Source organism: Bufo gargarizans, chromosome 1, assembly GCF_014858855.1.
Source record: "Bufo gargarizans isolate SCDJY-AF-19 chromosome 1, ASM1485885v1, whole genome shotgun sequence".
NCBI classification, from domain to species: Eukaryota; Metazoa; Chordata; class Amphibia; order Anura; family Bufonidae; genus Bufo; species Bufo gargarizans.
Window position 1 is genome coordinate 233,159,785 of NC_058080.1, and position 26,732 is coordinate 233,186,516.

Consider the following 26,732-nt stretch of genomic DNA (forward strand, 5'->3'; position numbering starts at 1 on the left):
GGCTGTATGCTTAAAGGGATTCTGTCACCTCTTTTTACCCTATAGAGATGCAGACATGCACGGCTAGATCGCCGCTAGCATGTCCGCAATATACCTGTTCCCATACCTCTGAGTGGTTTTCTTGAGTGTAAAAAATAATTTTATATATATGTAAATCAGCCTGGTAAGGAGCCCAAGGGGCTGCACTAACCGTTCTGGAGCCCAGCCATGCCCCCTGTGAAGGAGCCCAGCACCGCCTGTATCCAGGAATGTCCTCCTTTCTCACGAAGTCAGATCACCGTAATCAGTCTCAGGGAAGGAACTGCGCATGCACGAGCTCGCGCACCGCGAGATTACGGCGATCTGACTTTCTGAGCAAGGAGGAGATTCCTGGATACAGGCGGTGCTGGAGTCCAAAACGGTTAGTACGGCCCCTTGGGCTCCTTACCAGGCTGATTTACATATATATTAAATCATTTTTTACACTCAATAAAACCACTCAGAGATATGGGACAGGTATATTGCGGACATGGTAGCGGCGATCTAGCCGTGCATGTCTGCATCTCTATAGGGTAAAAAGAGGTGACAGAATTCCTTTAAGTATCCGAAAGCGGTATTCAGATGTTTACTGTGATTCTTACAATCACTTCAATCAGGCAAATTGAGTTCAAAGGATTCATCTTTGGACTCCATTTGTCATACTTGCCATTGTTTTCCAACTTTTTTTATTGTAATTTTTATTTAAGATTTCCAAAAGACAAAAAAAATGTACTACATGGGAAATTTTACAGTAAAGAGCAAAAAAAGAAGCATAGACAATTGGAGACCTTAGAGTGGTATAGTACTATAAGTGGGATAAGGTATGACTATGGCCAACTGTAGAGAAGAAGACCTAGATCGCACATCCACGTGCCCTGCATTGATTTATTTCTGCTAAATATAATTTCTAAATTACCTGCTCATTAGTGGAGGGAAAGAGTTGTATTTACAGTGAATGGTGATCGCTACTGCCATCACTCGTCCTCATACAGTTTCATTGATTCTGGGCAGCAGATTGCTGTTCAAACAGCGCGATCTGCTGCCCAGAAACAGTGATTGAGGTGTCCGCAGAAAAGTTCATTTTATACGATGAACAAGCATTTTGCTCATTTCATCTGAAGCACCTTTACACGAGCAGATGATCGGGAACAAGCATTCGTACAAAGTTTATTCCCAAAAATTGGGTTGTGTAAATCCAACGTAAGTAATGTTCCCTTTACAGTGGAAGAAAGAGCAGCAAATTGTCAGGAAGGAAGTGTTCTGCTGCCAGTAAACGATAACTTTTGTGTGTGCAAAAAACGATCGTTCATCGATAATCGGTGGTACATTTACACTGCCAGATAATAGCTAAGGATTGTCTTTAGGATTCTCAGCCCGTGTAAAGGGCCCTTAAGGCTGTCTAGGATCTTGGGGGGAATAATAAGAAAGGAGAGTTAGGAGAAGTCAGAGAGTTAAGGCGCCTTTACACAAGCCGATCCTCGGCCAAATAATCACTAACAAGCATTCATAGGAACACTCAATAGCGATTATTTGGCGGAGTAAAAGTGCTGCTGATTACCCAATGAACAAGAGAAACGCTTGTTCATTGGGTAATATGCTTGTTCGTGCTGACACCTAAATTATTGTTTACCGGCAGCAGATTGTGTCATCTACACACGCACTGCTGCTGGCAAACAATTATTCTGTATGTGGTCGAGCGATAGCATTAGCGATACTTTTACATGCAGTGGTCTCCTTCAATGACCAGCAGGCGCTTGCCGGCAAGGAACGCTTTCTTCCCAACAATCGCCTGCTAAATTGTTCTGTGTAAAGGGACCATAAGTGTTGCAAGATATGTCTGATGGCTTTATATAGCACCATGTGCCATACACTGGAAGGGAGGTTCACAATACCAGATAATGTCACCTCCTGATGAGGACCGAGAGGCCACCCTCTTAAGAATGAACAACAATTAATTTGGATTTGTTTCCCCAGATAAACCTTAAAAAGAGTCTCTGCACGTATTTCTGTGTACCATTTTGTTAAATTAGTTGGGCTGTGGTGGTCCCATCTCCTCCTGCCCTCACCAAACCTGCACAAAATGTGTGACTTTTCTACTCCAGAACACTGGCATAGAGCCATAATAAATGAGTTTTGTAACAAATAGGGGTCCATAAGATATACCCCGGATTTTACATTTTGAACTTAATAAAGATAATAAGTAAAAACACAGCACAGCGGAAACGATAAGAAGCAGACTCTTGTCTCATGCCAGATATACAGAACAGCTGCACAAATATTTTCGGACCATGAAACTTTGTTTTGACATTTTTGTAAACTCTCAATGTGAGAGACATTGATAAAAAGACAAAACTATGCAAGAACTAAAGGAACAGGAAAGGAATTATGGCCACTTTATAGCTGTGTTTTCTGACACCTACCTGAAATCCAAACAGCCTGCAGTAAGTGATCCCTACCTGCTAAGCGCTAACAAGATGCCCATGTCCTGACAGTGACCGAGTGACATTTTCTTTGTACAGATACCGAAGACTGTTGGAGTGAATGTGTGCTGACCTGGACTTTCATATTATAGCAGAATTGCCTGTCCTGGGCTCTCAGAATATCTACATAAGTTTAAAGATTATTCATGAAGATGTAACCAACTTTGAACATTGTTGACTCAGTGGTTAATATTTTCAATCCCCCTCACAGTAAAATATCGGGCATGACCTTAAACATATATGAACGACACAGTCCAATTCAATGGTCAAACCATAGGCCATCAATATCTGAACAATACTATTTTTGGAAGTTGCATAGAAGTAAATAGAAAGGACACTGTGCAAAACATAAAAAATGTTTTTGGGGCGACAGTGTGAAAAACAATGCAATTCTGGCATTATTTTTAGGGGTTCATTTTTAGGTGTCCATGCACGGTAAAAAAAAGACATGTTGACTTGACTTAATATTTGTCATGTTCAGGGAAAATCTAAGTATCTGAACTTGCTTGCAGGGAGTTTGACTATAATGTGGTAAATGGGGATTATACCAAAAGGTTGTCATTGATGTGTCGCTTACCAGTTCATTTTGTGTCCCAAACCAACCCTAGCTGCTCATACACAAAAGCTACAAAAACATTTCTTTATGTTTTGAAAGATATCCCCGCATTTAATTTTGTATAGTGGTCCGTCTTATGGCCACAAATGTATGGCCAAGGGTGCGTGAGGCTGAATGGAGCAGGGGCACAGGTAGACGACATTTGAAATGTCATTTGTAGAGTTGGTAACTTGTTTGGTTTATGTAAACCTCATATTCATTTCGTGTCGAAGAGGTCATTGTTCTGTAATTTAATACATTTGGGGACTTTAAAACACGACTCCCTGGCCAGTGTTCATTTTTCATTCTTCTATGTCTTAACCACAGAAAATAATGTGGAAGTTTTCTTTGGCTTTGCACAACTTCTCATGACTCATTTTGCAATGATATTCCAAATGCGTACTTGGGTTTCTCATGCCACACTTAGGTCAACCGTGACACGGGCAGCTTTTGAAGGTTAACCTTATTTGCATCTACTTCTTTATATGAAATGCTTATGTCCCAAAAAGAGTCCTACGATTTGCCTCCATGATAAAAAGAGCGGTGGGCAATATAGTCATGATTTGAAAGGTGCATATTCACATAACAATAATTATTAACAATTACATTTACAGGGGTATTACAATCTTAGACATTTAAGGATATCCACAGTATATGCCATAAATGTCTTATCTATGCGGTTCTACTATCTCCAGAATAGACATCCCTCAAGACGCCTTCGCTTTTTTCACATTTTGTTAATGTGTAACTGTCATATTATTATTATTTTTGCTAGTTTATTAGAGCTAGGCATGTATACCTGAGTTAGTCTGTCAATGATTGTCAAAAGACCTTATAATAACAGCGTTCATTAATGTCCCTGGTCCAGTTCCACTGGTCCCTTAAAAGGCTGTTGCTATGGCTTGTCTGTCTCCAGTTAATTGTAAATAGAAGACAGAGGGGCGGTCCTTCACACTGCATGCCTGCATTAGGCTTCAGAATGAGGAGGCGTGTCTCTCAGCAATCCAATATGATTGGCTGGCAGGAAGCTGCTGGCTACAGCAAGTGTGTATGTGAGGTGAGGGAAGGCAGTTTTGGCCCCAGAGAACTAACAGGAACCATCTTGAGAAGATCCTCATATTGTAGAGGTTAAAACAGTCGTAACTACGGGAAAAACTCAAAGGAAATAGTGGTATGTGAAGAAACTAAAGATTGCTGTACGCATAATGCTGCAGCAGCAGTAACATATGCTAACATAGATTTTTTTTAATGAAATCATGATAGTTAAACTTTAAGCTGCTGCCTAAAATAAAAAAATGCAAGTTTTCCCCCTATCAATCAACACTCAATCCCCCTTAGGCTGCATTCACACGAACGTATTTTGTTTCCGTGTCTTTTCCGTTTTTTGGGGGGGTTTTTCGCGGATAGGATGCAGACCCATTCATTTCAATGGGTCCGCAAAAAATGCGGACAGCTCACAGTGTGCTATCCACATCAGTATGTCCTTTCCTTTGCTGACAAGGATAGGCATTGTTACAATGGATCCGCAAAAAAAATAAAAATAAACGGATGTCATACGGAACGGCATCCATTTTTTTGGGGCGGACCACAACAGACATACGGTTGTGTGAATGTAGCCTTAATGATAAAGTGAAAATAGAATTATAGAGCTGTTTTCAAATTAATTAAAAAGGAAAAGAGATAGAAGGGACCTAATATAAAGCCCATGCAGATAGGGCACAATACTGCAGACAGGGTAGTCTAATTACAGCTGGTGATTAATCCAAAAAGTGTTGTACTTGTAAGTTGTACTGAATCTCTTCTTAGAATACATCATTCTATTCAGATCCTCCTGCTACATAAACTACCACAAATTGACAACACCCTTAATATGTGCCCCTTTACTAACCATATGAAATGTGTATAAGCAGCTTAAGAGGATACCCTCTCTTCTTCCATACCGCCCATGAAAGTTTTTTCTTCCTTCATTTTAGGGTCCAGAACTGATGAATAAATATGTTGGTGAATCAGAAAGGGCGGTTCGTGAGGTAAGTGTAGCCAAAAATGTATTCATTTGAAGGTGTTTCCTGGAGAATATATATGATTTTTTAAACAGGGACAGAATGATTTAAAAAAAACAAAAACAACAATTTCTCACCCTCACTGATCCACTACTCCCAGGATTCCTTTGCTTCTCCGATCCTGGCTGCTCTCCATTTCCTGTTTCCAGGCATGACACCCGGGAATCTGCTTATATTGTCCGTTCAACCAATCACTGGCTGAGGTGGGTCACTTCTGTGGCCAGTGATTGGTTGGGCAGATAGTGAGGAACTGAAGCAAAGGCATAGTAGAGTTGATCTTTCTGTACAAGAGACAGGAAACTCCCTTTAAAGGGATTGGCCATTATCTAAAACAATCTCCAACACACCATAACCTTGTGGCCATAAATAATATAGACCACCCTTAATATCACAAGTGTGAATAAGCTTCTACGCAAGGTTCTCTCATTCCTTGCAAGAATCACTCCTCAAATATAGAACAAAAAGATGCACTCAAAAACGCAGCAGTTATCTTCAATAGCGTAAAATCCATGACTTGTACTGAGTCTTCTTTTCAACAGAAGTCTGCATACAATGAGACGCAGATAAAGTGCATGACAATGTGTACGGAGGAGAGCCATATATATATATGTCATTGAAATTTTGTAGAAAAAGTCTCTTCACTTCTTAGCGAAGCACCCTTGTTCAGTGTCCCCTGGTCTGTAGACATTGAGTCCATGGCAATCATTATAGCGGCGGTCACATGATTTATCCATGCGACCACTGACCTTGGCACTTGCACTTGTATTGAGTGTTTTCAGTGCAAGTACAGAAGAGGGTGCACCAGGGACAATGGTCATATGGGTAAATCATGTTAGCGCTACCATCTTGATTGCCATGGACACGCCCCCTGCTGTTAGAGGCAGTAAGGACACTGAACCAGGGGTGCTTGGGTAATAAATGAGGAGGAATAGGGTTTCTTACATTAGTGGCCACAAGGTTAGGGTGTATTAGAGATTATCTTAGAAAGTGGCCAACCCGTTTTAAATATTTAAAACCTGTACTATTGGTAGGTAACCTTTACATGTAGTCACATTTATTTCTCATATTTGTTTTTGTCTCAAAAAATAAATCAAAGAAAAAAATATTTTAGTCTGTAGATGTTTAATTGCATTACATTGTTTTGACTCCTAGATATTCAGGAAAGCAAGAGCAGTTTCTCCAGCCATTCTCTTCTTTGATGAAATAGATGCTTTGGCTGTTGAGAGAGGAAGGTAAGACATTTGACCTTCATGCTCCTTGGTTATTTTTTCTGCCTACATTTTAATTTACCGTTTAATTCTGATGCAGAATCTAAGAAATTACAGTGAAAAGGCTTTATAACATTTACTCAATTATATGCTTTCAATTATTATATTTACAAGCCATTTCAGGACTCTATTAAGTACAAAATCTGAATAAATATTGCCTTTCGGCTAACTAAAGCAATGAGATATTGATGGGCTGCAACGTTGAGTTCAGTTCAGTTCAGTGTTTTCTTTGCCTTGATTAATGATATTTACAGCTTCTCTCTTAGATTGGCATAGTACCTCAACTGATGTAAATCAAATCTAGTGTCTATTTTCTTGAAGTGGCTCCAAGTTTTCCCTGGGTAATATATATATAGACCAGTAGGCTTGACATATATTGCCGGCAGCATGGTGGCTCAGTGGTTAGCACTGGTGCCTTACAGATCTGGGGTAATAGGTTCAAATTTGACCAAGCACAACAACATGGTTATATGCCCTGAGAGGGTTACTAGCTAATTTCCCGGTACTCTTCTAACTCTGGTTTCTCCTTGCCTCTTCCTCTCTCCTCCAAGTGGGTGGTTCTTCAACAATGTCCACACAACTGCTAGTTGCTTCTGGGAAACTAAATTTTCCCCAAGTGACTTGCTTCTCCTCAGGGCTCTCCATACTTTCCTCTTGACTATACCTCCTGCAATCTCACCAACTCCTGTGGGACCCTCCAGGGTTCTCCCTTTCAGCATTACTATTTATTGTATCCCTATCACTCAGATTTTCTAAACCTGTATTGTTAATATAGTTGAAGTTGTCTCTGTCCAACATAAACTCTGTTTTCCGTTGATACCCTCCTGGAACTTTCCCAAGGACTTGAACAGCTTTGCTGCCCTTGACAAATAAACTGTGATGGAATTGTGTTTTCTTTTTCCAATTCCACCCCATTTGGAATTTGTTTCCAGCTTCCCACCATATTGGATGCAATATTAAATGGTGCCATTAGAAAGTACAAAAAATATATAAAAATCCTCATATGGCTTTGTGAAAAAAAAAAAAAGTTATGGCTACGGAAAGGCCAGGAGTGATGGATGAAAACAGGAAATTTCCTGGTAATAGAGCGCTTAAGAACATTTCTGCACGTTGCTCCATTCAGCTTTCCCTCAACGCTGAGCAGTCTTCTTTTCCATGCTTCACTGTAGGGATGGTATCGGGCAGTCCCTCGCTTCCTCCAGGCAAAATGCTTCAAATTAAAGAGGACCTTTCACTACTCTACAAACGAAAAACTAACTATACCTGTGGGCAGAGCGGCGCCCAGGGGTCCCCCTGCACTTACTAGCAAGTCTGGGCGCCGCTCCGTTCGCCCGGTATAGGCTCCGGTGTCTGCGCTCCCTCTGACTGTTTTCTTGTAGGAGGCGTGTCCCTTGCTGCACTGCTGGCCAATCGCAGCGCACAGCTCATAGCCTGGCTATGAGCTGTGCGCTGCGATTGGCCAGCAGTGCAGCAAGGGACACGCCTCCTACAAAAAATCAGTCAGAGGGAGCGCAGACACCGGAGCCTATACCGAGCGAACGGAGCGGCGCCCAGACTTGCTAGTAAGTGCAGGGGGACCCCTGGGCGCCGCTCTGCCCACAGGTATAGTTAGTTTTTCCCTTTCATCCTCCATGACGGCATACCATGAGAGATGACCCGCCTCCAACCAGGTAGGGACAGGAAGTATAAGTTTGACTCTCCTCCGGCTCCTCCTCAGTGTCTTCCTGTCCCTCCAGGTAGGAGATGGGTTTTCTCTTATGGTCGCCGACCATGAAGAAAGAAGTAGAAGAAGGAAAGATGCCATGTGAGGAGGCAGCAGGGTCCGGTCCCCATTGGGGAAGCCGGGCTCTGGAAGACCTGTCTCTTACCTGCTGCTGGTGCGGGCAGACAGGTCCATGTGGGGCCGGACACTCAGGGAGTCCCTCCGGTCGGTGCGATACTCCACACTGCGATCCGGCATGGCCGGCGCTCACAGTGTCGTCACCGGAAGTGGACGCGCGTCATGCGTTCCACGAAGCGTTCCACAGCTCACTTCCGGATTGGGGCCTGAGAGCACTTCCGGGCGGTGGAGCGCATGCCGGCGGCGGCGGGAAAATTCAAAAAACGCACAGGATTATGGCGGAAGTCGTCCTCTGATCTGAGGTCTGGAGGTAAAAACTATTTAAAGAGGGGGAACAGTGACTTTTGATTCCCTAAAAAAGATGCTGGACCCAGGTGAAATTATGGAGAACACTCAGGGATCCGTACTAGTGAGTAATTTACCAGGACAAGGGTAAAAGGCAGTATATTCTGTTAGATTAACCCTTATGTATTTTCTTTCTTTCTGTATGTGTGCAGAGCGAGAAAGAGAGTGCTCAGAAAGCAAAATCTAGTCAGAGGGCAAAAAAGTGCAGTCTCTGTTCTATTAAACTTTCTGATTCTTCTGATAGGAAAGTGTGTAAAAAATGCACTGACAACATTTCTAAGGATTTAGTTCCGTCCCTAAAAGAAGAACTTAAAAACACAATTAGGGAAGAAATCAGGGCTGCTATGTCAGATACCTCATTAATTCCTTCCTGCTCCAAACAAGCGCAGGGACCAGCGACTAAAGCATCTGATTCAGAATTTGAGGAGGACTCAGAGTCAGGTGAACTCGGGTCTGAAGATTCTGGTTCAGATTCCGAATTTAAAAACTATCTTTTTTCATCGGAAGATACCAGAGAATTAATTAAGGCAGTTAGAGCCACTATGGATCTTTCTGATGAAAAAATCTGTAGATCAGTCCATGACGAGATGTTCAGTGGTTTTGAACAGAGATCTAACCGAGGTTTTCCGGTGCATAAAAACATGCACGATCTGATTAAAAGAGAATGGAGGTCCCCGGATAGGAAACTATTCATTCCTAGGACAATAAGGCGACGTCTCCCCTTTTCTAGCGAAGACGAAGCCTTGTTAACCACCTGCCCTAAGATAGATGTTTCTCTGTCTAAATTAGTGAAGGGTCCTAACGCCTTACCATTTGAAGACATGGGGTCATTAAGGGACCCCATGGATAAAAAGACAGATCAGACTCTTAAAAAAACATGGGAAGCTTGTGCTGCCCTGTTCAAACCAAACCTAGCGGCAACCTCAGTATCCAGATCATTAAAAAAATGGCTCACACAGTTAGAATCCCTATTGAAAGGCGGTAGTACATACGGTGATCTTAAAGATTCCTTTCCGCTCCTAATCAAAGCGGTGGATTTCCTATCTGATGCCACTGCGGAATCTGTCAGGATAGCTGCTAAGGCATCTGGGTTAGCGGTCGTGGCAAGAAGGTCCCTCTGGTTAAAATCCTGGTCAGGTGAGGTCAGTTCAAAATTAAAATTATGTACCTTACCTTTTCATGGTAATCTATTGTTTGGGGAGGATTTAGAGTCCATCCTAGAAAAGGCTTCCGATTCTAAGAAGATTTTTCCCAGAGATTCCGGGAAGAGGAAATTTCCCTTTCGGAGAGTTAAAAAAGGGACCCCCTTTCAAGCAAAGAAAACTAACAGGGACTCAGGCTGGTCAAGGGGAAGAAACCAGAAGAGTAGAGGGTACCTGTTTTCTTCAAAGAATACGGAACCGTCAAAGCAATGACGCCAGTGCTCAGGTAGGAGGGAGACTAAGTTGTTTTTTAGACTACTGGGAAAAAATTACAACAAACCCTTGGGTCTTAAGTACGATCTCGGAAGGCTACAAAATAGTTTTCCGTCTTCCTCCTCCCTCAAATATTTTCAGGGTAACTCCTATTCAAAAGACAACTGTTCTCCAAACAAATCTGGAGGAAGGGATTCGGAAGCTTCTGGCTCAAAGGGCCATAATTCCGGTTCCCTATTCTCAAAAAGGTCAGGGATATTATTCAACCGTTTTTCTAGTAAAAAAACCAGACGGGAAATTTCGGTTAATAATAAACCTAAAAAACTTAAACAGATTCATACAGTACAACAAATTCAAAATGGAGACAATAAGATCAACCGTGAATCTGCTGAAAAAGGGGGACTTTTTAGCCTCCCTAGACTTAAGAGACGCATACTACCACATTCCGGTATGCAAACAGTCCCAAAAGTTCCTGCGGATAGCGGTTTATTTGGGGAAAGTTCTGTTCCATTTTCAATTCCAGGTATTACCTTTTGGGATAACATCGGCCCCCAGGGTCTTCACAAAGGTGATGCTGGAACTAGTGGCCCACCTGAGAAGGAGGAATATCTTGATTATTCCGTATTTAGACGACCTACTGATAGTAGGCGAGTCAAAACAGTCACTAGAGAACAATCTCTTTGTGACCTGCCAGACGCTGTATCTGGCGGGATGGCTAATAAATTGGGAAAAATCAAAGCCAATCCCGTCCCAGGAAATAGTTTTCCTGGGTCTCTCCCTGGACACCACTCGTCAAAAAACGTCTCTTACAGAACAAAAAGTCTCTGGAGTGGTAGAAAAGGTCTCACGGTTTCAGAGTCATCCATCCTGTTCGATACGAGAAGCCATGAGACTACAAGGGACCCTGACTTCTTGCATCCCTGCAGTAAAGTGGGCTCAGTTCCACTCTCGAATTCTACAGCAGTGGACGCTGGCCTGCTGGGACAGAAGCCAGGGCTCTCTGGAACAGACAGTTCTGGTTCCTGTTTCGGTGAATCAGTGGTCTTCAGTGGTGGAAGCAAGTAAGCCACCTACGCCAGGGAATTCCGTGGAATACGGAGGAGCAGGTTTTCATCACTACAGATGCAAGTCCTTGGGGGTGGGGAGCGCATTACTCTCATCACTATTTCCAGGGGGCCTGGGTAAACCACCAGAAAACTTGGTCCTCAAACCAAAAAGAATTGATGGCAGTCTGGGAGGCCATAAAAGTGGCGAGTCAAGACATAGAGGGAAAGGATGTCCAAATAAGATCAGACAACACCACAGTGGTAGCGTATTTAAACCATCAAGGCGGAACAAGAAGCCTATGTCTGAGTCAAATAACAGAAAAGATTTTTTCCTGGGCAGAAGGAAATATAAGATCCCTTTCAGCGGTCCATTTAAAAGGAAGCTTAAATGTGAAAGCAGACTTCCTAAGCAGGGTCAAGATATATCAAACAGAGTGGAGTCTGAAGGAAGAAGTTTTTCTCCAAATAACCCAAAAGTGGGGAGTTCCCCAAATAGACCTCTTTGCTTCAGCCACAAACGCAAAAGTAGACCGTTTCTTCTCCCTCAATCCAAGAGACAAAAGCGAAGGCATAGATGCCTTTTCAATAAAATGGAGGTTCCATCTAGCTTATGCCTTCCCCCCCCTACAACTAATGTCTCGGGTGATAAAGAAGATAAGGCAAGACAAAGCCCATGTTATTTTGATAGCTCCCTTATGGCCCAAAAAATCATGGTTTCCTCTTTTGAAGGTCATGTCAATCCAAAGTCCATGGATCCTTCCTTGGGATCAGGATTTGTTGTCGCAGGGTCCCCTTCTCCATCCCGAGGTGGAAAAGCTACATTTGGCAGCTTGGAACCTGAAAGGTTGATCTTAAAAGCTAAAGGCTTGACAGATCCCGTCATCAATACTATGTCGGCCAGTAGAAAGGAGACAACCTCTAAGATCTATAATAAGGTTTGGAGAACCTTTAATACATGGTGTGTAAAAGAAAAAGTATCCCCTGAAAAATTTTCGGTCCTTTCAATTCTAGGTTTCTTACAGTCTGGGCTGGAGAAAGGTCTTCGTCCCAATACTTTGAGGGTTCACGTATCAGCCCTTAGTGCAGTTTTTGATGAAAAAATTGCAAATCATTCTTGGGTTGTCAGATTCCTTAAAGGGGCAGATAGACTGAGACCTTCATTGAAAGCTATGACTCCACCATGGGATCTTAATTTAGTTCTATCAGGTTTAACAGAAAGCCCCTTTGAACCTTTATCATCTGTCTCTATAAAATATATAACACTTAAAACCCTGTTCTTAGTAGCAATTACATCAGCCCGCAGGGTTAGTGAAATCCAGGCCCTGAAAATTAATGAACCTTTCTGTGTTATCTCTGCAGATAGAATTACGTTTAAGTTAGACAACTCCTTCCTTCCCAAAGTTGTGTCTAATTTTCACAGGCAAGAAGAGATATTGGTTCCCTCGTTTTGCGACGACCCGAAAACAGAAGGGGAGGAGAGGTTTCATAAATTGGACGTGCGGAGAGCAGTGCTTATATATTTAGAGGCCACGAAGGTTTTCAGAAAGACGGATTCCTTGTTTGTTCAGTTTCTTGGCTTAAACAAAGGGCAGAGAGCAACAAAAAATACCATTTCAAGATGGATTAAGACGGCGATCTCAGATTCGTATAAAGCGCTAGGGAAATCACCTCCTGAAGCCTTTACAGCTCATTCTACGAGATCGGTTTCGGCCTCTTGGGCAGAGAGGGCAAACGCTTCATTAGAGCAAATTTGTAGGGCAGCCACCTGGTCTAGCCCTAATACTTTTATTAAACATTATAGAATCAATGTTAAGGCAGGTCAGGATCTAGCCTTTGGGAGGAAAGTCCTTCAAGCTATAATCCCCCCCTAAAATTGTTAATATGTTATATCTCATGGTATGCCGTCATGGAGGATGAAAGGGAAAAACCAAATTACGTACCGGTAATTCCCTTTTCATGAATCCTCCATGACGGCATAGGGGTTTCCCACCCTAAAAAAAAAAAAAAAAAAAAAAAAAAAAAAAAAGGGATATATGTAAATATAGACGTTCATAAGATTATGATAGGCCTACACATAGGTGATGGTGTGTGTGATGGTGTGCAAAAAAAAAAAAAAAAAAAGATTCGAAAGAACACTCTCTAGGCTGTCGATCCAGAAAGACACTGAGGAGGAGCCGGAGGAGAGTCAAACTTATACTTCCTGTCCCTACCTGGTTGGAGGCGGGTCATCTCTCATGGTATGCCGTCATGGAGGATTCATGAAAAGGGAATTACCGGTACGTAATTTGGTTTTTCGTTTGTAGAGTAGTGAAAGGTCCTCTTTAAGTCCAAAAAGTTAAATCTTGGTTTCATGAGACCAGTCAATCTTTTTGTCAGTCTGAGAGTCCTTTAGGTCCTTTTTTTTTTTTTGGCAAACTCCAGGTGGGCTTTCATGTGTCTTTTACTGAGGAGAGGCTTCTTTCTGGACACACTGGCATAAAGCCCAGATTGGTGGAATGCTGCAGTGATGGTTAACCTGCTCGAATGCATTGTACATAGTTTGATCTTTCAGTCATGTGAACTATGTAAAACAGGAGTGTTTTAAGAAAATTTGTCTAAATACAGTAAGCGATCTTCGAGTAAGCAAGTAAAGCAAGTAAGTGATCCTCGAGTAAGCAAGTAAACGATCACATGTGAACAAATTTGTATATGATAATCTTTGCCTGAAAATGCATGTCTGTCATTGGCTTTAAATCACTATCATGTCATTAATCATCTATTTGATTAGCTACTCATCTAAATTCACAATTAATCTCTAACTCAGGGGTCTGTATAATCAGGGCATCTATGAGCAGACTTTTATCTATGACACTGGCTGACCTGTTGCATTTGTGCTTGGCAGCTGAAGACATCTGTGTTGGTCCCATGTTCATATGTGCCCGCATTGCTAGGAAAATGAACATGCTTTAATATGTGCAAATGAGCCTCTAGGTGCAATGGGGGCGTTGCAGTTACACCTAGAAGCTCTGCTGTCTGTAACCGCCCGCCCTCTGCACTTTGATTAACAGGGCCAGGCAGTGTAAACATCATCACGCCTGGCCCTGACTGCTCCAAAAGTCAAAGTGGAGAGCTAAGAGCTGTAACGGCAATGCCTTCATTGCTCCTAGAGGCTAATTTGCATATATTAAAACATCAATCATTCTTCTCAGCAATGCAGCCACATATGAACATGTTACCAACACAGATGCCTTCAGCTGCCAAGTGCACATGTAACAGGTCATCCAGTTTCATAGGTACAAATCTGCTGACAGATGCCCTTCAACCCCTTCGCTAGTAGAGTATTTAAACATGGCGCCTGCTATTGTTTTTTTATTTTAATCTTTAAAAAAAATAAAAACATTGGACATTGTAGCCTCCTAGAGGGGCTGCAAAAGAAAAAAAAAATAATATATATATATATATATATATATATATAAAAATTTTAATTGCCACCTCTTTCCTTAGAATACAAACATAAATACAAAAATAATAAAAAATATATAAACATCATGGGCATCACCGCGTCTGAAAATGCCCATACTATTAAAATATAAAAATATTTTTCCAATGCGGCAAATGGCGTAAAGCAGTGGTCCTCAACTCCGGTCCTCAGGGCCCACCTGCCGCTCATGTTTTCAGGATTTCCTTAGTATTGGGCAGCTGATATAATTAGTGTCCATCCATCAGGATTTCATTCTGTGAGATACTCCTAAATCCTGACCGGCAAGTGGGCCCTGAGGACTGGAGTTGGGGAACCCTGGCGTAAAGGAATAAAGTACCAAAATGGTCTGTTTGCCATTTTTTTCATCTCCTCTCTTATCCCAATTTTTTTTTATAAAATGTGATAAAAAAAGACACACACACACTCCAAAATAGTATCAATAAAAACTACAGATCATCTTACAAAAAAAATGAGCCCCTCACAGCTCAGTAGATATAACATCACAAAAGTTATGGGGTTAAAATTTGGTGATGTAATTTTTATTTTCAAAGTTTTAGTTTTTCAGTATTTAAACATATAAAACCTATACATATGTGGTATAGTTGTAATCGTACTGACCCAGAGAATAAAGGGCATAGGTCAGTTTTGCTGCATAGGGAATACCCCTAAGTAAAATGATGAGTAGGTTGATCAGAGATGCTGGAGCTGAGAGGCAAGAAAGTAAAGGTTGGAAGACAAGAATCTCTCCTTCTTAACAGATTACGTTTTAGCCTAGATTTACATGCCCTCCAAATCAAAGCATTTAAAGGGATCCAAGATTTAAAAAAATGTGCACAGAGCAAAGGGCAGTATAAAATAAAAAAGACTTAACTGACATTTTAAATGTCCTGCCGCAGCAGCGCTGCCGCTTTAGCCCCATGGTTAGCAGCAAACGTTTACAGTCAAAAATGAGTCTGCACAGGAGATGGGGACCCCTTTCCATGAAATCTTCTTTCAGTCACAGTCTACTGCCTCTCCGCAGTCTCTCTTTAGAAGGCTACAGACATCTAGAATATCTGCAGATGCCTGACTTTTCTACCAAAGCATGGACTTTCATATCTTTTAATAGAATATGTCCTCTAAGGGTCCATCTATGTGTTTTCTTATGGTAAATACACATTAGAAAACCCATAGTTTTTTCTGTCTACTATTTTCGAAAGATGGCTCCGAAAGTGTTAATCAGAAATGTAACGATTTAAGACCATGTTTCTCCACTAATGACAGGTAATCATTGGTAAATCTGGTCCAAGCATAATAGCTCATGGCATGGTCATGGCATACAGGGCAATAGAGAAAAATAACTTCAGAAGGGAGTTGAAGTTTACTCTTATTAGTTCTCGTATCCATAACATTGTCTTTCAGTCTCCGTCCACCCTGCCTCGCAGCCTGCAGTATTGTTTTCTGTCCCTTTTGTCGACTTAATTCTTGGAATGTGCATGACTTCCCCTCCTGCCTGATGCAGACTACAGTATTTTACGTCAAACTGTCCTTTGCTTCTGGGTCTCCTCCATTAACTTTGATCCTGACTCTTTTTCCAAAGCTTTATGAAATGAACCCAATTCAGCGGCGGTTGACATTATGTAACTTTCCTTCCCACCCACGCTAAAGAAAAGTCAGAATGTATTAAGGAATTTCCTGATAGAAAGGAGAACGGAATTTTAAGACTGGACTTGCTTCTCTCATTTATCTCCATAAAACCTGCTCTCGTTTTCATATTTGGAACAGTAGAGGAAGTAATAAAATGCTGGGCTGGTTAATAAAAAGTTAATTATTTCTGAGGGGGAAAAAAAAAACTTGCTGTCGTCATATTTTAAGAGGACACATCTGTTCTCCTTGCTCTAAAAATTTGGGAAGTACAAACACGTTCATTGTCAAATAAGAACCAGATGGGAGGTAAAATATGCAGCGTAGTTCTCATTAAAGTCATCTGAAATCAAACGGTGTAGGAACGTCGATACTGCACTTGTTTGGAGTGACCTGGTTTTCCAAGCTGATTTTGCACAGTAAGATTTTAAAAAATGCACCAGATATGCTAACAGTTTGCTGCCTCTGGAGCTCAATTTCCGGTACTACTAGTGCTAACCATGCTGAGTTTTTAGGGAAACACCTGTCTACTTTGTCTCTGCCATTCAATCTCCTGTGCCTACTGGCTCCCCGCACCATAAATGAGTTTTTCAGACCTTAAACAAGTCTGCTGCAATTTGTAGGGAATTATTTGAAACTGTAGAAGTCTATTCAGCAGAAATCCTATCAGCTGAAAAGGATTTTCGGTTAAACGAAGGCTTTCTTACTTCAACCCTTTGCTTGTGGAGTCATTTTGGGGTTAGGACACTTTTTACCTATATAAGTAAAAAATGAACGCACATATACAGTATATAATATTTTACAAAGTATGCCAGCATTTCTGCTACTGTGTGTGTGTATAATAAGAGCCGTTTTTAATTTTTTCATGTTGCCACAGTATAATAAAGTCAGTTTTTTGCCATGGTTTTCCAGAATTTGCAGCAAAAAAACACCACAAAATTTTCACCTTTATATAGAATAAAAACATGTCAAACTTAACAAATTAGGTAATAAATATAAAGGTTATATCACCCTCAGGCATACTTATACATAAAAAAATGGCCTATTCGTTTCTGGTTTTAGTATTGGAAATGGAAACCTGGGAGACAATACTGGAAACAGCCTACGAGGCTGAGCAGGAGTTAGGAGTAACCCGCAGCACCGATTGCCAGACTTAAAGAAGGGGCACATCATTGGACTGAGAGAATCGGGATGGTCATTTTGATGAATTGCTCGCCTGTTCTGACCTAGCTTTTGAGGAGGTGTTGGGAGCAGTGGTTATGTGAGGGCACACACGCACAGTGAACAGGTTCTGGGTGGCCCAGACAGACCACCAGTAGAGAGGATAGTTTGGTCTGCCACCAAGTATAAGCAGCTTCCACAGTTTCACTGGCCACCATCCTGCCCTTGCTGTGAACCAACACACTGCCCCAACTGCTGGTGTGATGATCTGGGGAGCCATCGCATATGACAGTCAGTCACCCCGAGTAGTGGTACAAGGACATTTAGTGCCTGTTCATGCAGTGTTTTTTTCTCGTGGAATTTTGGTGCGAACACCCGTGCTGAAAATCTACCAGTAGCCGTGTCGTTTCTGCCTCCCATTCCTTTCAATCAATCATCTCAATCTTTAGGGCTACATGGGGCTGCCGGCAGAATTTTGATGCGAGTGTCCTGCCCTGAAATTCTGTGGGAAGAAAGCGCTGTGTGAACGGGCCCTAACAGCTCATTGTTATGTGTAGGATATCCTGTACCCATTTGTGTTGCTTCTCATGGCAGGGATTCCAACTGGCATTTTTCAGCAGGATAATGCTCGCCCACACGCACAGTGAGGGTTTTCCAGGAATGTCTCCTCCAGATTGCAACACTTCCTTGGCTGGACTGGTTCCCAGAGTTATCACCAATCGAGCATTTATGGGACAAGACAGGATTTACAGGCTCAGCTGCAAATCTGTGGGCAAATGTCCTGCAGAACCTGCTGCAGAACCATTCGGAACCTGTATGCCTTCATGCCCAACTGTATCTCATGTTGTATCCAGGCTAGAGAAGGCCCAACAGGGTACTTTTCAATTGTACCGTTTTCTCAGTAAATGTATCCTTTCGCTAATATTGTAATCACTTATATATAAGTTTAATTTGATTCCATCGACGTCTTCCTGGTGCGTTATTTTTTTTTGTTAATGAGAATATATTAAAGAATTAATCAGCACAGAACTTTGAACCTAAAAATGACATAATGATAAAAGGTGCACACGCCGTTAATGACTATGGTTTGGTGGCAACTTTAGAAGAAAGTGTCTGGTGACTTGCAAATATTGCAAAAATTCCAATCATGTCTTCCAACTTTTTACCACAGCGAAATATCGAAGTTGAGTGCTGATTACGGTAACCTAAGCTTTTACAGAAAACAAAAGTTGCTATTGAATATGTGTGAGATAAAGATTTTTTAGGTACAATTTATGCACTTAAAATTTTTTGTAGAAAATAGCCATCGCCTTCCAAGATTACAAACATTACTACAACCATTAACCATATGTGTAAAACCCAATCTAGCCAGTTCCATTTTTTTTTTTTTACACACGTCTTTCAGTTGCTGTCTATTGTTGCAGTTGCTGGCTTTCAATGTAGCTTTCAAACTGTTATTTTACAGTATTGCACATAATAATATTTATCACAATTAAAATGATTTTCAGTGGGAAAAATGATTCCAATCTGTACAATATTACAATGCATGCCCCTTTTAATAATCAGAGTCCATATAGTGGAAAAATACAATTCTGGTTGAATTAGAGGCAAGTTAACAGATGGTGCCTCAGGTCCAAAGTAGGAAACATAAAGCAGATGCAGTCATCAGGTAAGACACATGGAGATGGGAAAATACTTTGGCAGGAGCTGAAGATGCAGATAAGTAAACCTGAAACATGTAGACCACTCAGTCACTGAAGGGAGATTTATCAAACACTGGAGTTTTACGCTGGTCTTTGAAATCTCTGGTGCTTCTGGAGGATGCACCTATTTTATGACAAGGCAGAGTACTCGTCATACATTAAGCGCATCCTCCGGTAGTCTGTCCGCCAGAATGAAATCTACGAAAGCTTGGAGCTGCTGTAGATTTTTGTGTTCATTTCTTCAATGAAGATAAATATGTCGGATCCACTGGCCCCGCCCCCACCTTCGTCACACCCCCTTTTTGGAAAGTGCCGAAGATGGCTCTTGGAGCAAAATTGGTTGCAAGTTGTTTGCGACTTTTTTATCACTATTTATGTAAGCTGGGCTAAGATTGCAGGGTAGGCTCAATGGTGCATTGCACTTTATTGTAAACACAAAAGATTACTCAATACAAGTTGGTCGGGGACCTCAACCACATGAGAGTTCCACCTTGGACAGATAGTGTCCCGGAGTAGTGTGTAGTCAGGCCACAATACACTTCTCTACATCTCTCCTCAAAAGTAAGGATTACGCTCCCCTCTACTTCTGGCCACACCATTCTGTTGGTCTTCCTGGCAGGCAGTCGCTACTGTTTATGGTTGCTGGTCACTCATAAGTAGATAGCAGATGGGTCAGGGTATAACGCTGCTTGTGATTATTTTTCTGCATGGTAGCTGATGCTGAGACTGAAGCTTTAGGCTGCAGATGCACCTCTGTGTATTGCCTTGCCAGCAACTATTACCCCTGCTTAACAAGTGGCTCAGGTTGTGTTCTTTCATGCTTTTCCTATGGTCCTTCCTCATTCTCTTTTCAGCCATTTCTCCTGCTCCTGCGTGAATAAAGGTGGCGAGATGTGGAGTTTTAGTAGTACTCATGGTTCTGACTCTCCCTGGGCTCATGCAGTGATGTGGAAGGGCACAATTTTCTTCCCTTCAGGGCAAATGCAGCATGCTGCAGGGGCGTGCATGAGTGTGGGTGGCCGGATGCAAATTTTAGTAGTACTCACAGTTCTGACCCTCTCTGTGCTTGTGCACTAATGTGGAAGGGCACACTTTTCATCCCTTTGGGACACACTTTGGTTCTGGGGTTCTCCTGCCTGATGATGGTTGGGGTTACCTGTGTGTTGAAAGGCAGGGTTCCGGTTTTCATGATGCCAACACTTTACAGTGTGGTAGTAGTGCTCAGAATAACGAGGAAGCAATTGTGTAGCAGAGCAATTTTTTACAGAAGAATTAAAATGCAAACATGGTTCAGTGGTTAGCACTGGTGCCTTGCAGCGCTGGGGTCCTAGGTTCAAATCCAACCATGGACAACATCTGCATAGAATTTGTGTGGGTTTCCTCTGGGTACTCTGGTTTCCTCCCACACTCCAAAGACATACTGATAGGGACCTTAGATTGTGAGCCCCATTGGGAACAGTTGGATGATAATGTCTGTAAAGCGCTGCAGAATATAGTAGCGCTATATAAGTGCATAATATAAATAAATAAACAGATTCGGATAGTTCTTTAGCATGCAGTGGACTGGCAGGTGTTCACAAATGCACTTTTCAGGTATGTTACAGGTTTCACGGCAGCACAGGTAGTTAATAGGCCAAAGTGTCTCTATAAAGTAGTCTTCCTTACATTGTGCTTCTCTAGCTGACTCTGACATAAGCATCCAGGCATGGGGTGTACACTTCAGGCAAAAACTCTGCTCCTTTTTTGAAAAGATTGCTGTCTTTACAGTACACGTCTACAGAATCCACCTTGGGATGTAGGTATCCCTTATAGGGGTCCAAACTGTTATTTGGTATGTTCAGGCACTAGAGGCAACTCCTAAACATGTGCTGTAGAGTCAATACATCCTTTGCAGACAAGTTATCTCTACTGGGCTTTCTCTACACCTCTCCATTACATCAGGCCTGCTTTTTTAGTTGTCTCTGGAGCATATGGATATGTGCAACAATGTTCTCAAGTTATTTAGCGCTAACTCTGTATTGTACTCACATACATGTATTATATTTCATCATTCACCGTTTCTGACATTGATACTATAGCATAGTAAGAAGATTAAGATCCATTTAACATTAAAGGTTATGCTGCTTTGTATGACACTGACAATTCCTTGTCTATTTCTCGGATTCAGGGGTGAGGATTGTGTCCAATATTTATCTAATATGTATGGCCTGCTTTTGTACCTCCTTTGTAGATTATTAATTGGTTCCCAGGCCTAGAACTCAATAGTTTATTCTTCTCTAGTATCTTATATCTGAAATTTAAATAAGATAACCTGGACTCCTGTATTTAGATTAGTATGCTGAGTGCATCCAAATCAGAATATAATCTTAATGTCTACAATATCCCATGGATCTGAATTTCAAACAATTGCAGGCGATAGTGTATACCACTTATCTGTTGGATATGCTTTCTTGATTGCAATAACCTAAAAGCGTGTATGGGCCCCTCTTAAATTTCTTCCCCATCACATAATTTTGTTTCAATAGGTAATTTAGCCATTTTTATCCTTTAATCATAGATTCCATCTACAAGCGTTCCTAGGTTTCTCCCAAAGCTGTTGTAATTATGTGATCCTCCTGCTATAAATAACTTGAAAGTGTTTAGTCTCGGCACTTCATGATTAAGCTCATCTCGTGCATGACAAATGTAGGAGTTGTTTTCTTAATGACTTTTTCCGCAGTCTGTTACTGCATGCTAACTGAATATACCTAAAGTAATATCAGTACTTTAGAGCGACACAAAAGATGGAAAATATATATATTTGTCACTATGCAAATATGCACTCTTGGTTCAGCTGTGTATGTATATGTTTTCATTGTGGAGAGAAGAGAAAGCTGCTGCCATACACCTCTGGCTGTGGCTTATCTCCTGTAGAACTAAAAGAATTGGGCCAAAAAATTCTGTTTGCCCTGACCTTTGCTGCCCCAACATCATCTGACTGGAGAACGTTGTGGGCTCCTCATAAACATTACATTATCGGACGTCCTGATAAAAATGACTGGTTCAGCCCCTATACACTAACCACGAAATGCAATACAATATGCAGGCAGCATTTTATAGAGCAGGAGAAGCTGAGCAGCTATATATAGTTTTCTGGGAAAATATTCAGTAAAACTTGAAATTTATATCTCTGCAATTTCTGATTTCATTGTTCATGGGGGTGTTGTTAGCAGTGACTGACAGCTATGGCTGTATACACACACAGATGCTATCAATCCCTCATAACACCTCCCCTGTGTACAAATGTGACTGACAGCTATCTCTATATACACACTTACACAGAGAATGCTATCAATTACTGGTAAAACCTCCCTATGTACAACTGTCAGTGACTGACAGCTATTTCTGTATACATACTTACACAGAGAATGCTATCAATCACAGATAACACCTCCTCCCCCATGTACAACTATCTGTGACTGACAGCTATCTCTGTATACACACTTATACAGAGAATGCTATCAGTCACTGATAACACATCCCCCGTGTACAGCTATCAGTGACTGACAGCTATCTCTGTATACAAACTTACACAGAGAATGCTATCAATCACCAACGGCTATGTTTACACACTTAAGCCTGTACTAGACTAGCCAGTTGTCGGCCAGTTAATTGTTAATGAGTGTTTGCAGGAATGCTCCTTATGGATGATATGACAGTTTAATACTGCCTTGCTTAAAAATCATTGTTTGCTGGCAGCAGATCCTGCTGTGTATTCATGATTTGCTTCTGGCAAACAACTGGACAGCATGGAAATGTGCGATGGCATAAGGATCGCTTCTCCCCATGCTATTACATGCAGCGGTCTCCAGGCGATTGTCAAGAAGAAACACTTCTCTCCCGAGAATCACCTGCCTAATCTGGCTGTCTAATACAGCCTTTACATAGAGAATGCTATCAATCATTGATAACATCTCCCCGTGTACAACTATCTTTGACTGACCGCTATCTCTGTATACACACTTACACAGAGAATGCTATCAATCACTGATAACACCTCCCCTGTGTACTACTATCAGTGACTGACAACTATCCCTGTATACATACTTACACAGAGAATGCTATCAATCACTGATAATCCCTCCCAGTGTACAGCTATCAGTGACTGACAGCTACCTCTGTATACATACTTACACAGAGAATTCTATCAATCACTGATAACACCTCCCTCGTATACTGAACTGAAGTTAGAAAACACAAAGATATAAATGTATAAATGACAAGTTTTAATGAATAAAGAAACATGTCAAATACATTTTCTGGTAGGTGAGACAGGTGAAAGTTCAGTGCAGATCATTTCGTTACCTAGTTTAGCTGATTATTGGTTGGAATAGGGACCAGGAACCATTAGGGTATGGCAGATGTAGGAAGATTATGGAAAATTAAAAATAATTCTCTGGGTTTTGGGAATGATGTTTTGTTATGTATGAATATCTTCTACTATTTCAGAAGATTAGGGGTTAAAGGTACCATCTGTTATTCTTTTAAATATTATTGATATGAAAGAGAAAAAAAATCTTGGCTGGCCTTTGAGAAGAATGTGCAAAGGAAATAATGTCCAGTGTTGCCTGCCAGATTCCTTTCAGTTTGAAATATGGAAATCTTAGGCCCTGGCAGGAATGGCCTCGTACACCCGGGGCCTCGAAATGATTACATCAGGAAGCGAGGGGAAAAATGTGTTTTTCAGCACGTTTGGCACCAATTTACCAAGCCACTTTGTCCAAGAAATGTTTAAATTAAATGAATGCCTGAAAGCTACAAAATGTACTCCAAATGAAAGTAACTCTGGAAAAGAACTATTGCTGTAAGGCAGCCAAGACTATTTATTAGTGAGAGCCTTACTTGTATTTGCTTTCATTGCCTGAGAATGACTGTTAGAGCTTGCCTATAAGTGTGTATACATTTAGGTCAGAGGCTTCTGCGGACCAAATGTAGATAGAAGTCCATTAGTGATCTAGAGTGAACCTCTCAATTGTATGGCAGGGGTGTAGATCAGTTGTATTCTGATGCGGGCAGAGACAGTATGGTTGCCAAATAGCAAAAAGTCCTACCAGAAGAAAGAAGATTGTTAGCTTGTATAAGACAGATCCTGATGAAATTATGTGTACTGAAGTCCGTCAGGCACTGTGTGGTCAAGTAGGCTTCATGTCTATCCAAGTCAACAAATACATGAATATCATCTTCTTACCTGACTTGGATAATAACAGCTATGTGTGTGTATATAGGGGAATCAATAGGTTTGGTGTAGGGTTTCTGACTTGCTCACTAGGCTTAGTGGAAAGGTTGTGGCCTGTCTAAGTTTATACCATCTGTAGGGTTTGTGAATCTGGGCCAGGGTTTGATAAAGGCTGTGAAGCAGCCGAAACGTCACGGCCTGTTGCATGCTTGTTCACTTGGCGGTTCCCATTAAAGGGATTTTTGTACCGGATATGCTGCCTCCATCTTCTTTCTTGGGACTTGTTACTTAGGAGCCCTGATGAATCTTGGACTCCAGGTAGGCCGTTGCATGCCGGATGACCTCGAGATCTGGTGAGTGCGATTCCACAACTATTTTTTGTTTTTGAATCTGGGCCATGGTCATTATGACAGCACTGCATATGGGAAAATCAGAGTCCTTTCGTTGGGCTGTCCAAGGAAATGGAGGTGCTAAGTGGAGTGGATACAATGACATTTCCCCCACTCACTCACACTGCCCACACATACTATTACTCTCACTCACAGAGTACCTTACACTCTCTACACATATTACCTTCCCTCCCAGATCATCTTTTACACACACCACTTTCTCTCATGCACTTTTCCACAGGCAATCTCACATACAGAGCCTCAATCCACACCTTTATTATTTCATTCATTAGTTCATTGTCTCTTTTTTTCATTTATCCCTCCTGATTCCATCATTTCAGTCTATTCTAAACGAGATCACGCTCAACCTCACGCTACCTTTCCCTGGCTAGCGCACGTAGTCTCGCGAGATCTCGTGAGACTTAGTGTGCATCATGAACAGACTATGCCTATTTAGACTCCACATGCGGCGTCTCCTCACACATGGCACAAGCTTTGCCCCGCAGCGCTGTTCCACGGGGGCTCCCTCCAGCATCCTCTTCTCCTCCTCCTTTGGTAAGTGCTTCAGGCCGGCACTGGGGCTTCCTCCCCCTCCTCCTCAATTATTTACCTCTCTGGCAGTCTCCCTCTAGCATATTCATGCTATTTTAACCCCTGGTATACCATACACCACCCATACCTTATATTTTGCCTGCACTGTATATTTTGGATTGCTCCTTTGGCTAAGGCTGCACAGTGCAGCTCTTTATAGCAACTTTTTCTTTACCCAAATTGGCCTCAGACCCATATATATATATATATATATATATATATATATATATAGACACGGGCTGGAACCCGTCTTCCCATTACCTATTAATCCTTTTATATGAACTTGTCTATATACTGTGTGCAGCAAGCTAGACGCGTGATACTAATCTCTTTTTTGTACTTCTTTTTTTCATTAGTGACCAAGGTCTAGGTTTGACCGAAACGTCAGAAATTTATAGTCACATATACAGTCAGGTCCATAAATATTGGGACATCGACACAATCTGAACATTTTTGGCTCTATACACCACCACAATGGATTTGAAATGAAACAAACAAGATGTGCTTTAACTGCAGACTGTCACCTTTAATTTGAGGGTATTTACATCCAAATCAGGTGAACGGTGTAGGAATTACATCAGTTTACATATGTGCGTCCCACTTGTTAAGGGACCAAAAGTAATGGGACATAATAATAATCATAAATCAAACTTTCACTTTTTAATACTTGGTTGCAAATCCTTTGCAGTCAATTTCAGCCTGAAGTCTGGAACGCATAGACATCACCAGACGCTTGGTTTCATCCCTGGTGATGATCTGCCAGGCCTCTACTGTAACTGTCTTCAGTTCCTGCTTGTTCTTGGGGCATTTTCCCTTCAGTTTTGTCTTCAGCAAGTGAAATGCATGCTTAATCGGATTCAGGTCAGGTGATTGACTTGGCCATTGCATAACATTCCACTTCTTTCCCTTAAAAAACTCTTACTTTTGCAGTATGCTTTGGGTCATTGTCCATCTGCACTGTGAAGAGCCATCCAATGAGTTCTGAAGCATTTGGCTAAATATGGGCAGATAATATTGCCCGAAACACTTCAGAAAATTCATCCTGCTGCTTTTGTGAGCAGTCACATCATCAATAAATACAAAAGAAGCAGTTCCATTGGCAGCCATACATGCCCGCGCCATGACACTACCACCACCATGCTTCACTGATAAGGTGGTATGCTTAGGATCATGTGTAGTTCCTTTCCTTCTCCATACTCTTCTCTTCCCATCACTCTGGTACAAGTTGATTTTGGTCTCATCTGTCCATAGGATGTTGTTCCAGAACTGTGAAGGCTTTTTTTGATGTCGTTTGGCAAACTCTAATCTGGCCTACCTGTTTTTGAGGCTCACAAATGGTTTACATCTTGTAGTAAACCCTCTGTATTGACTCTGGTGAAGTCTTCTCTTGATTGTTGACTTTGACACACATACACCTATCTCCTGGAGAGTGTTCTTGATCTGGGCAACTGTTGTGGAGGGTGTTTTCTTCACCAGGGAAAGAATTCTTCGGTCATCCACCACAGTAGTTTTCCGTGGTCTTC

At 41.6% G+C, this 26,732-nt stretch overlaps 1 protein-coding gene across 2 annotated transcripts in view; it reads left to right on the forward strand.

The window, feature by feature from the left end:
• The window catches only part of SPATA5 (spermatogenesis associated 5), a 382,760-nt gene that overhangs the window by 103,054 nt on the left and 252,974 nt on the right, over positions 1–26,732 (forward strand). For both annotated transcript variants that reach the window (XR_006390924.1, XM_044302228.1), the window contains exons 12-13: positions 5,067–5,120; positions 6,306–6,385. Coding sequence is in view for 1 of the 2 variants with exons in the window: in XM_044302228.1 (XP_044158163.1) it covers positions 5,067–5,120; positions 6,306–6,385 (134 nt within the window). In the remaining variant the exon portion in view is untranslated. The remainder of the gene's footprint in view (positions 1–5,066; positions 5,121–6,305; positions 6,386–26,732) is intronic.